The sequence below is a fragment of the Centroberyx affinis genome, unplaced genomic scaffold (genome assembly GCF_046629955.1).
Source record: "Centroberyx affinis isolate AG114_WGS23_722 - 3 ecotype Tasmania unplaced genomic scaffold, CSIRO-AGI_Caff_v1 ptg001408l_1, whole genome shotgun sequence".
Classification (NCBI taxonomy): domain Eukaryota; kingdom Metazoa; phylum Chordata; class Actinopteri; order Beryciformes; family Berycidae; genus Centroberyx; species Centroberyx affinis.
In genome coordinates this window covers 139,322-152,535 of record NW_027279888.1, presented here as the reverse complement: position 1 = coordinate 152,535, position 13,214 = coordinate 139,322, and the positions used below count along the sequence as shown (strand labels likewise).

Here is a 13,214-nt window from a genome sequence, read left to right as displayed (position 1 = left end):
GTACCGCATTGCTGCAGTCAGCAGCATCATCCGCTCCAACTGCAGCACACTACAGGCATCTCTGTGAGGCTGACTGTAGCGCACTGTGGACTAGAGTGATGCACCAGTGATAACTTGCAAATACTGAGAGTAGGCATGTAGCCTAAGTCCTGAGATGGCATCTCTGCAGTCTCATGTTCTTGTATTCTTTGTGACAAAATGTTTTGTGTAGTATCTGTGGCTAAACAGTTGATGACTTACTACATTTAGACTGCAGAGGAACCACAGTAGGGTGCACAGTAGGAGGTCAGGTTCTAGTCCATTGTGTTCATTCCAAAGCCTTCACACTACGAACTATGGTTCCACCAATATATTGGTTTGTTGATATATGGGGCTGATATTGTCAGTTGTTCACCTGATATGATACAATTTGCTACTGATATACATAATTGACCAATACTACACTGGTTGTGTAAAGGAAGCCCTCAACCTGAATTGACTCTAATGCGACATTCTGATTGCATTCCAAGTATGCAGTGTTTAGTGTCCCATGGTCTAATGCTTTTTCAGAGGCTAACCCTAACCCTGCCAAGAATAAAATTCTGGGGTAAACAAAATACTTTTTGGCAAGAAAATGGTCAAATTTAAATATATTGAATATCTGCACAAAACATCACTTGGCAGTTGGCTATTGGCAGTTTCAGTCTAAAAATATCTGTATTGGTATTGGCCTTCAAAACGGCATATCAGTTGAACCCTAGTAGGAACAAATGGCTGTTTGAAGCACTGTGTGCTTCACCCCCCCACTCCTCCCCATGTCCTCTGATCCAGATCAATGACAGAGGAATTTCACCTCCAGGAGGACTCTGCTGCCGAGGGAGTAGATCTACAACGCTGCCTTTTCCACATCAGGGTCATGCCATCATCATCATGATCATAGCAGGGATGACCGGTGGTCTGTCCCGGCATGATTGAAATGAATGTGCAGAGAGCGTTAAATGAGTCCTTGGGAACATGGGACACCTTATTTGCAGCCTTGGAGATTGATGGGAGGAGAAAGTCACCTTCATGTTGTCATTACGACGTCCGTTACGAGCCGTAAGTCGCGTGAGTGCAGCCATTGGTGAAATAGGCGAGCATGGGCAGCTCGGCCTGTCTCTCAGATGCCTTGTCAGCCTGAGTTAGATTCCACTCACTCTGCTGCTCTCCCCATTTCAATTTATCCACTACAGTTTTTCTGGGCTAAAACATCAGCAATGCAGTTCCCCACCCACCCAGACCATTGAGTGGATTTGAAATGTTCTGACGAGGTAATGCAAATGTGTGTTAATGGCATTTGTTTTTTATTCTGCAGACCACTCCAGTCCCCTCCACTTAAACCACCCACCCCCCCACCCACCCATCCCTCATCGATGCCCTGCTCTCCTCGTGCTGTAGCCCTCTCTACAGCAGTGCCCTGCTTCTTGGGCAGACACTCTTGAATTATTCATAGAATCAGAGTCGCTCCAAGCAGTGGATCAGCCATGGATTGCTGTTGTGCACACACATGTACAGTGCACAGCAAGGATAGGATGATGAATGATGAATGAATGATGATGAAGTAGGACCCATATGTTCATAGTAGCCTATGTGTTGGTTTGTGCTGCTTGCTGTCTCTGCCTGCATTTTAAACTGTGTGTTACTGCAGAGTGTTCTGTTATGTGATTATCCTTCTGTCTGAATTACTAGTAGTTCTGATTGTTCTAGACTGGTATCCATAGCCTTCACTGTGAGGGAGTTAAAATCCCTAAGCCACAGTCTTGGGAAACTACAGCAGTCTCATTGGTCTGATGGTTTTATTCATTCAGCTCATGTCTGCATAGTGAGGAGATGACTCCATCTAGTGGCAGCTATATGTAGCAATCGTTTTTGTTTGTGATGATGTCAAATGAATTCACTTAAGGGTGCAATCACCCCTACAGTTAGTTGTCTTTGGTCCAAACCATAGTTGAAAACTTTGTTTTTTGTATTTGGTTAATTCAGGTTCACACTGCCAAATTACAAACAAACCAAGGCTTGTGAACTAAAATCACATGGACTCACAAGTTTTTCATTTATTGGAGAGAGTTTTCGTAACCTGTCATCCTGCGAAATTACAGATTTTGGCAGCCAGGGAGCAGGGGGAATCAAAACATATCCAATTCCCTGTAACTTAAGCTAAGCATGATGGACTTGTCTGTGGTCTCTTCTGTAATTTACCAGTTCTGGTACCTCTGGTTCATGCCAGGCAAGAACACATGAAGAAATAGCTGAATATAAGCATCAGTACAGACATTTTGTTATGCTAGGCTTTTCAAATACAACAAACAGCATACTCATACAACTCAAATGTATGTTTTGGGGTAATTTCCTGTAGTTGGTACCATTATGTTCTCACTCCTAACAAACTGCACCTCAGTTTGCTTCGATGGGGACCGAGACCCGCATTTCAGGTGGTCTTGTTATTCGATGGCCCAGCTGCTGAACTTTGACACAGGCTTATCTTTTCATGATTACTGACACCAGAAACAAAACTAATGTGTTGCCATGAATACCTAATGGTACGGAGGATCCATGTTATGATGTGAATGGGAATAAATTAAAACTTTTAATGTGCTTTTTGGATGTGGAAAACAGCACAAAATCTTCTCAAAATGTTTACATCTAAATTTGAAGTCCATCAGTAGTTGTTTAGGACCTGCTGTGATGCCTATCAGTTGTGTGAAGTTGTTGTAAGCGTTTTTTTTTTTTATGAAATTCAGATCCCAATTCAAATCCCAAATCATAATATGATTTGAATGAAAGATCAAGTTCTTGAGAGATCATGTACTTTGTTTCGATTAATTTTGATGGTAACATTTCAGAGCTTCCCTTAGGAAAGTAGTTTGTGTAGGTACTTCGGAGGGAGTTGGTGATGTGAGTGACTGGTGTGATGTGGAATTTCATATTTTAGAAACTTAGAAAGAAAGAAAGAATACCAGGTCCAGAGAGTGTACAGAGACATAAATAAAACAGAGCATACTTCTAGATTTTAAAATTGCTTGGCCAACACAAGCCTTTTGATGCTTGGTTTTCAGGTGGTAATTGAGGTCATCCTGTCTACAATTACAAAGGCTCTGTCAGCCACACCTCGCTTTACTGTCTGCCTGTGTGTCCTGCACAGTCTTCACAAACATCTCTGTGATCAGTCTATTCTCTTACTAAGGAGAATGATGGGGTAAAATTATTTACAAAAAAAATATTATTTCTACAACCACAATGGTGACTTTTTATAGTGACCAGTGACTGAGTGATCCACGCAGCATTTCAGCCAAAGGCACCTTCAGTATTTCCCGACTGGAGACTTAATAAAGGTTTCTGCTTTTTCACTGACATTGTGATTGCTGCCTTGATTTAAATTGCCACGAACATGTGGTGGAAATTGAATGTGTTTTCTGAGCGGAGTCTGACAGATCAGTTTAGATGGACTGAACAACATGGCCTTAGCTACGTGAACTGGAGCGTTTTTTTCTAGTGTTTTTCAAGATTAATATTTTTTGTTCTTCTGGAGGTCATCCGAGAATGAGGTTCTATGGGGGGGGGGGAAGTATTAATTTGTCAGACATTAGTGGAGGCGTTTGGGAATTCAGCATTCAACATCTAGGGGAAATGCTGCATTTTGTTGCATAAATAAAAACTCCACTGAGTGATGCATGTGCACTCCCTCTCCCTTCCAGAGGCCCTGACTGGTGAGAGACTGTGTGCCCTGTGGTCCTGGAGAAAGAAAAGCACCCCCGGCAGGCTGGCCACACCCCCACCCTCCTGTCTCCATGTATCCTGAATCTACCACAGACTCACCTGCCCGCCTCTCCCTCCGACCGACTGGCTCGCCAGGCATGATCTACAGGTGAGTGCACACACACAAGCACATTTCATTTAAGTTTCATTTTAGGTATTTAACTGATGCTGTTCATGAAACCTGCCTAACAGGACAGCAGGGTGGTGTTTTCTATAGGTAGAGCACTGTTTAGCCGCAGGACCTGCGTTCAATCCCCTGTCTTGGCAAGGCTCCACCTTACTGAAGTGTCCTTGAGCAAGGCAATGAATCCCGACCAGCTCCAGGGGTGCTGCTCTGTAGCTGTGGAGGGGAAAAGTGAAAAAAGATTTTCCCTCCCAGATATTAATAATATGTATAATAATAATAATACAGGGCAATTTACAGTGAGTGAGTAGGTTCAAAATCTTGCTCAGACACATAGCAGGACACATTACTGTTGATGGACAGTGAGTATGTTTACATGCGCACCAATCCCCCGATTACAATGTTTACATGGTTGCAAATACCGCAATTTCTCTAATAACCCGGTTTACACTGATTAATTTAATAATCAATCTACCGCTCATCAATCCACTGCACTGCACCGTGTTGTTTGCTTTGTAAATACGACATCTGTGTTACTGCCTCTGGTGACCGACATGCACAGTTTAAAAAAGCCGAAAGAAATCTAAGGCGTTTACATGCTCTAATAAATCGAAAGATTGAGCAGAAATCTAGGTGTGTTAACCGTATTATGACCTTACTCCGATTGAGATACTACAATACTACATTTGCAGTTAAGACAGTGCGTTTCAAAGATTTCTCACAGACACACTCCTCATTCGCCTCTTTTTTTGCGGTGTTCCCACCCTGCAGTGGGAACACCCATCCCATGGAGGGTCGATATCCTGCTCTCTGATGCACCACCAGCATGTGGCGCCAGAGACTCATCTTTTTGTCTCAAGCATCCAGTCCGCACATCACCTATGCTATGGGCAGATAGGGCACAGTGGCTGAAGGGTTGTGTGATGTGTCACCAACTAAGAAAGCAGCTATCAGACTGATGTGTCAGATAGGTGGTGGTGGACGATATGATGATTTTACATCTACACTGGTTAAGATTTATCATGATATGCCTTCACAGGGAGATCGTGGACATTGTGTTATATTATATAGTAGCCTATAATCTGTGCATAATTTCCATTCATAACATCTGCTTTCACCCAAGTTTTCACCTAAGTCACTGCATAACTTTCCTATTAAACTGAAAGCTAAAATTTCCTGGTTCAGCAACTTGTTCGAGTGCATCATTGAACGGCCAAAGGGATGGACAAATGCTGCCTTCAAGTGATGATGGAAATGTCAGAATTGCAAGTTGAACACACCTGAATGACCCTATGATACCTGAGTTACACTGAGAGCATGGAAGCCCTGTCAACAACTAATTTGACTAACTATTATTATTTATTTATTTATTGTTTGGCATTCTATTTAATAAATAATATTGTTGTACGTTTGTATTTTTATTCTTTGTTTAACTTTTACTATCACACATTTGTTTATGCTAAGTTAATTGTAACATCAGTTATATGATGCATGTTTTCTCCTCTTTATTATGCCGCTGCAGCACAAAGCACAGTAGCTCCATGCTGCTTGAGTTAAAAAATAACACGGCCATAAAAACTTTCATTACATGTTACATTTTGTTATTTCCCACCAAAAGCACTTGAATTAACAACAAATTATGCGACTTTTGAACTCGGGAGAAGGAGCTTACAAGAAGCACTTGAAGGCAGCATCAGACACCACTAGTCAAGTCATTTGAGAGAAGCACTCCTTTTGAAAAGAAAGGAATGGCAAGTCATGTCATGTTTTGCCTTGCAAACAATGGTTCCAATTAAAACAGTTGAAAATGAAGGTTAAAGATGTAGCGATTTAAGGTCTGTTTGTACATCAGAGCCCTATTTGAATCTTACTATTCATTTATTCATGACTGGAAGCTAAGCGGTGCTTTTGAAACTAGAATTCATTAAAATGGGTCTGATAACCTACTTTGACCATTCCTGATGGTCAAGTTACTCTACTTATATTTAATAAACTCAAATTTCATAACATCTTTTTTTTTTTTCCTTCTCATTGCATATTGCTTATACTTTCTTTTAAGGCTGCAAATGGAGTAGTATGCTGTTTCCATTTGGGTTTTACTTTTCAGTAACTTGCAGTATAGCCTTAAAAGAAAAGTGAAAAATATTGTGAAGCATACCGTAAATTGTGTTAATATCTGAAGATTTTTTGAAATTATATTTTATCGATATCACCCACCCATAGTTTCATCTGAATTTCTTGGTTTCAGTGTCTTTCAGAGTCTTTATCCAGATACTGTGACATCTGGCAATTGGATACAATGAATATGCAGGGTTCCTACGCAGGTCTGGAAAGTCTGAAAATCTATGGAAAGTGAATTCGATCATTTCCAGGTCTTGAAAAGTTTAGGAATAGCACACTGTAAAATCAAACTGTATTAAAGTACACATTTTATGTAGTTGTGGACCCACTGCATTTTCACATATTGTGATATTTGTTGTGAAGAATAATCTTCTGAACAAATCGTTCATTTTGAACTGGTAAAGGCGTAGGAACCCTGAACATGATTTTGAAAGCTCTTTATCTGTTACATTTCAATATCCAAAGTGTAAAGAGTACACTCTATATCAGTACTTGTCGCTGCTGATTCAGTATTTCCTATTCCCTCCTGCTTGACTATTTCTTTTTTATATAAGCTCATATTTCAGACTTCATATTCTGTATTGTCTTCCATTATCACTCAACACTCCTTGCTTCATCTGTCATTTTTGTGTTTATTGTCTCCTTAGTGTCTGTCTTTGTCTGGCTTTTCACGAGTACTAACCTTTTCCCTTTCCTGCTTTATATTAACCAAAGCTTTTCTTTCTCCTCCTCTCCCTCGATGGCTTCAGCGCTCGCTATGGGAGCCCCAAACGACAGCTGCAGTTCTACAGGTACCTGTCTGTCTGTGTTTCTCTCTGTCTGCCACTCACTCTTTTAAGTTGAGCAAAAAAAATTATAAGAAGAAAGAGCTGTTGTACAGACGGGTGGGATGTTGGCAGAGCTGGTGTGGGGAAAAATAATCCATGTCTGAGAGTCACTGAGTAAGAAGAAACATAATCCAGATCTGAGTTGCTACATATCTAATAACATATGTAATGCAATATCTGTAAATTTCATAGTCGTCGCTCCTGAATAGACAACCATGGGTAAGTTGATAAATTAAATGGATGAGTGTCATCCATATGTAATTACAGAGTGGACGAGCGATCCAACTCAGTGGCCGGAGATGTTATTCCTTGACATCTTCTGTTAGTTGATTGTGTCTCCTGGTATGGAGGATTTTTCATGATCTTTTCATGAACTTTTTATGATCCCTGGCGGAAATATTGATTAAGTTGTGTAGCTATAAGGTAATATAACAGATAAGGGTGTGGTGCTAAATTTTAGTTTAACTTAAAAACAAAAAAAACACGCATAAAAATACTACAATCAGAAATATGTTAGGCTGTTTTGTAGTCCTCCCTTGTCTCCAATCACTGTCAAACTCACAGCAATAAAAACTATAGGTTCCTGGCTGCACACATTTTTTTAATCAGATCTTTGAAGAGATGGATTGGTTGGACACCTACTTTTTTTTTTAAAGTGATCTTGGAGAGTCACAAGCGAGCCTTTTTGGACCTGGGTTTTCCCAAACAGGGGGACAGTACAATTTTGACAGGCCAATGTGACTATATGGCTTGGTAAGGGCAGGATGTGACAAAACTGTAACTCGTTTTGATTTAATGATTTGATTGATGTACTGTACTTTGTAAACTACAGTATATATGTTGCATAAATAAAGTAAGGTAAAGTATTATTAAGTCGTAGAATTATAAATCTGGGTTTTGCTCTTTGAGGTGGTGCAGAATGCCACACTGCAACTTTTCAGCATCTTTTGTTATCGTGTCAACGTTTCGTCAAATGCAATATAAGAGATGAATAGATGCAGACTGTATCTGGGCTTTTAATATGCCCCACTGTTCTCTCTCACAGGTATAACAGAGGGAGAGGATATGACATTTCAGTTGGTGTTTCCTTGTCTTGCTGGAATTTATCTTTTTCTACAGAAGAAGAAGAAATCTTAGTTAACTATAATAATAACCTTGCTGTAGAGCAGTGCTTAATTTGTAAATGATGAGGTCCCGGAACACCAAGTGGTCGCTGTTCCCGCGAGTCGGTCTGGAGGGAAAAGGTTCCGGAACAGATCAAGACAACAAGCGCATTGGAGGCACGGTGGTGCTCAGTGCCGCCATATAGCTTACTGTAGACCTAACAGCCTAAACATTACTAAATGACTATATGACCTTAGAGCTCCGACTACTGGGGACATATAACAATATTTGATAAATGCATAGGCTACATAATGCTCATTTTGTCCAAAATTATGGGTTTTACAAACCTGCCCTTCAAGAAGTGGACTAAAGATATAACTGTGCTGTGCACAACATAAAAATGCCCACATACTTGGCTGTGAGATATCCTAATCATACATAAACACATCAAGGAAATTGCAATGGCTTCAACCATTTACCAGACAACTTCTGGCTTGAGTAGTTACACATTAATATTCAACACAGATACTTTCACAGGATATCTATTTTGAAAGTAGGAAACAATGTCAGCGAATAATGAAATGACAGAAATAAAATGTATCATGGTCATGCCATGCAGCTAGAAGTCGGCCTAAATGCGACACTCAGCTAGACCGCGCCCACATTGATGTGGGGCTTACAGCCCTTCACGTCAACCAATTATATTACCAATTATTTCTGAACACTCAACAACAACAACATGCGCAATTGCCCACATATTTAACTGCGGGACTTACAGGTCCGCACTCGAATAAATTCTGTTTTCATCTATGCAAATATGAATTTAGATGTTATTGTCCCAGCAGAGAACTGTAACATGCTTACCTTGTCTAATTTTCCAAAATAGTCCACACAGCGGACATAACGCTGTCTGAAGTTTACCATAACACACTCTGCAGAGCAGCTCACTCATGTGTGATGTGATTACTATGCACTTGTTGCTACTTTCTAATAGGGTAATCACCTGTCTTCATATGGAAATGAGACAGTTAGGTTTTTGGAAGGGAGGGGAAAGGAAGTGTCAACTATTGGGATTATTACAAAAACCCCCCCAAAAAAAACATTCATGCCACCAGAGGTGCCGGGTCCACACAAATAAGTATACCGGAATGTAGGTAGTCCAAAACCGCGAGGTCCCGGATCCTGTTCCGGCAGGATCCAGCACAAATTAAGCACTGCTGTAGAGACTTGCTGTTCTGTCATTGAGGACTGTACATCCATTAGTAAACCTCTGCTGCACAGATAACACTTAGCATCTACTATTTAGCTGGCAATGCACTATCCAGCTTAAACCTGATAGGGGTGCTGATGGATTTTGTTGCACGGTTGCTTGCAAAATTTTTGAATCAACAATTACAGTATATTAAACGTGTTTTTAGCTGTGACCAGCAGCTATCATAAGTCATAAAATCCCACTGCGCATATAGATCTGCAGGATACAGAGATACAATACCTGTAAGTTTCTCAGGCAGCCACACTGGTGCGTTCGCTCACTTGGGAGGACAGCAGACTTTCATGCGGGGGTCCAGAGTTCTGATCCCAGGGTTGGTGAATTCAAAAAGAATTTGACTCTTGAACCCAGCACAGAATGTTTACATAATGTTATCTGACATGCTCAAAAGATAGCATTTTCCACTAAAGATGCTGAAATAAACATTACGCCCCACACCAAAATTAATTGATTGATGTTGCACATACAGTCAGGAATAGGACTAAATAACAGATAATTGATTAACATCCTTATTAGTGACTGCACAGTCTAAACAAGTATATAGGCCTACATTAAGCTATGACTTGTTACAATGGCCCCAGTAATGTTAGCCTGCATACTGTCTTCATTCATCATTTCAATCTTAAAACTACATATTTTTTCTGAGTATATTGCACTCATCTGGAGTTTAACTGTATCTGTCTTGTTCCAAAAGCCAGACCATGTCAGACAGAATTGGGGATGGGACGTTGTTCTCTTAGAGCAGGGGAGCTTGTGTTATCGGCCCACTCCTCCAATAGTGTGTTTTAGATGATCTGTCTTCCTGCTGCTTTAGACTCGGATCATGTTTTATGATCTTATGTGAGGCCTTATTCTGCTGATCTAGTTATAAAAACCCCTGACGATGTGGATGTGCCTGTAATGAGCTCACTATCGGATTTTTATCTTGGCGCCTGGCACATTTCTGTCCTTTTAAAGTGCAAACCGTCCAACTAGCTGCTACTCTGGCCTAGGTGAGGGTGATCGATCAAAGCCCCTATCTCTGTCTGTCTATCACTCTGACAGCCTAACGGGCTGATGCTGGGAAGTGAAGTTTTCTCCTTTTCCCTCATTTCAGCATTGTAACACAACACGTGTAATACTGCATCCGGGATGGCTAATATATTGTTTACTAGAAAGCAATTCTTAACAGTTGCACCCAAATATGATGGAATCTAATTCTGTGAGTCTTTTTTCTCAGTGCTATATTATGCCTATACTTTTTTTTTTTTTATCTCTCAGTTTTGTTTTGTTTTGTTCTAGCATTTTTCCTTCAATATGTGGACTAGATCAGTCCAAGGCCACTTTAAGTTAGCCTGTATAGTTCCATACCAAGGCTTTTAGTACAGTATTTCCGGCTCTTGCTATCGTTAAACCGTTTTACAGTTTTCAGGGGAGTGAGTGCTTTCCTAATGATGGAGGTCCTTAACCTTTGACCCCTATATTGTCTCTCATGCAGTTATTTCACTCTCTCATCGACTGTGGAAAAATATATATTGTAGATAAAGGCTCTTAAAGTAAGCACTTCTTTTAACGTATCACAGGTGTATACAGTTTAGCCTTGAGCTTATGGCTCATCCTACTCAGTTTAGCCGATGCTGATCTTTTGATCTCATTGGCTTTTTGTTTGATATAAATGACATGAACAGTAGTGACTGCCAAGTTTTTCTGAAATTTGTGACTATGGAAACATGGAGTGGCCATCAATGTTGGTCAGAGTTGCTGGTGAAATGAAAGTCAAATTTCAAGTATCTAACAGTAAATGTAATGCTTTGCTGTACAACAAACAAGGCCAGTACTTGTTTTGCTTATCCTTCAAAGAAGAAGAAGCCCAGGGCCCTGTTGATACATTTTCTGTTATTTGCATGCATATGCTCTCACTCTAGTTCTAACTATTTATAGCATGTTGTTTTCTTATTGTTGTTGTTTTCAATTATTCATAGTAATTACAATCAAACGAAGAAGTTTAAAAGCAAAATCAGTAAAATATGCTTTGTCTTTAATTTTACATTGATATGGGCAATGCTGCTGACCTTAAATTTATAGCGTACCAAACTGTTATAGTAATTCAGATCGATAGAAAGACGTTAGTGCATCATTAATCATTTCATTTAATATAACTCATAATTTATTTCATACAACACCTAGGTCAAAGATTCATTTTCTTATTTGGACTTTGTAGGAGGGCTTATTCATCTACTGTCAGTATCACCTATTGTCATGTTTTGGTTCCATGGAGACATCAAACTTCACATTATATTATATATTGTGTGTCATGTCAAAGATTTGACATTTAGCAGTGGTTATATTATAGCAGCTACACCAGCTTATCACTACAGGTGCTCGACAGCTGTGGGTTCAGAGCCGGAGTTGAGATCATGTGGGACACTTCTGATTCTGACCTTGACCTGAACAGAATGCTGAGAGATGCCGTAAGAGAACCAATGTGCTTAACTGGTGCTGCTGTGGTTTTCAGCCTGGGATGGTAAAGTATTGCTGTGGCTTGGTTAGAGCAGACTTGAACGTGCTTAGTGGTCCGTCCTTTTCTGTCTTTGTCTATACGTGTGCGTGTGTGATGGCCTGAGACTGTGTGTGTGCCCGTGCTTCATGTGCGCACAACACTCAGGCCCTCATTATTGTCGGGCTCTTAGTATTCTTTCCTGTGGAACAACAATCAGAGGCTTTTAGTGCAAAAGCTTTGGTGAATAATTCAGGCCTGATATTATTTGCTGCGGTTAGCAGAAACAAGACAGGCCACTAAACGACATAAATGGATTTCTTCCATGAGATCTAACAGGGAGGGGAGGGTGAGAGGTGGTGGTTGTGGTGATACAGCATGGTCCAAGTGGTGAGGGGAGGGATGGGATGCACTCTCTCATTCACTAATTGGTTTAGACGTTTCCTAGTAAGACACTCCCAGTTTGGGTGGGCCCGTTTCTTCGCTGGCTGCAGTGTGTGTTTATAAGAGCAGACTGGCACCCCACAACCTCGCTCATGAGCCGACCCCCAAGAAATCGGGTGAGTTTGAGGCAAGACTTGCGTCCATGACCGCATCACGGAGTATGTGTATGTGTGTGTGTGTGTGTGTGTGTGTGTGTGTGTGTGTGTATGTTTTGTGTGTGAGGAGTTAGCAGAGTGATGAGTATGTGTGGGTGTGTGTACAGTATGTAGTATGCAGCGGGTGCATGCTGCCTAGCCTGGAATCTCCCTTTCTTTCTCTCTGTCTTTACGGGGGGAAACCAGCGGTTGGGGAAAACTTCGACGAGAACCGGGATGAATAGAGATTTTGCGAGAGAGACCCAAGTCCTGTGTCGTGACGGGGTCTAGACTTTGGACTAATTCTCACCCCATGTTAGAACTACTCTTGGAATTATATATATTCTTTACATTTTAATAAATACAAGGTTTGTGAGATTTAATGTTGGTTTTGTGACAATTTAAATAAGCTTGAGTTTTGATGTCGGTGTTATGGTACTGTAGCTCTCGAGCTGGCATGGAGAGAGGCAAGGAGAAATGCTGTTCAAGCGTTGTATCAGTCAATAGATTTTAAAGGATCAATACAGCTTAGACCTTACAGTGTATTTTATATCGCCAGGGAAGTGTTTCTTTTCTTTAGTCACAGGTGGTGGCAATTAAGGGACAGTGTATTGACAAGGTGACCCAACAACGGTTGGTCTAAATAGTAGTCTCTATAATTGAATCAAGTTTTTATTTTGTATTATCATTATTACAATGTATTTACTGAATGGCTAAATCTGTGATTTCAATTTGATCCAAATCAAACAGGCAAAAACGGCACATCTAGTCTTGGTTATTGGATATTCTGTGTTATGATATAGCTGAGATTTGAGATGATCCTGGTATGTCATTTTTCATGTGTTTCCTTTTCTTGGACAGAAGGTTTTATGAATAGCCACAACCATCCATGTACCTTTTTTATGCACAGCAAAGGGGATAGACTGAACTTTTCTGTGGG

At 40.5% G+C, this 13,214-nt stretch overlaps 1 protein-coding gene across 2 annotated transcripts in view; it reads left to right on the top strand.

Moving 5' to 3' along the window:
- kcnab2a (potassium voltage-gated channel subfamily A regulatory beta subunit 2a) overlaps nucleotides 1-13,214 on the top strand; it is a 90,635-nt gene that overhangs the window by 28,621 nt on the left and 48,800 nt on the right. The window contains exon 2 of one of the 2 annotated variants that reach the window (XM_071526390.1): nucleotides 3,714-3,883. In XM_071526390.1, the coding sequence (XP_071382491.1) occupies nucleotides 3,807-3,883 (77 nt within the window). In that variant the 5' untranslated portion in view covers nucleotides 3,714-3,806. Of the gene's footprint in view, nucleotides 1-3,713; nucleotides 3,884-12,232; nucleotides 12,257-13,214 lie in introns of those variants that run through there. The other variant, XM_071526386.1, reaches the window with a different exon arrangement.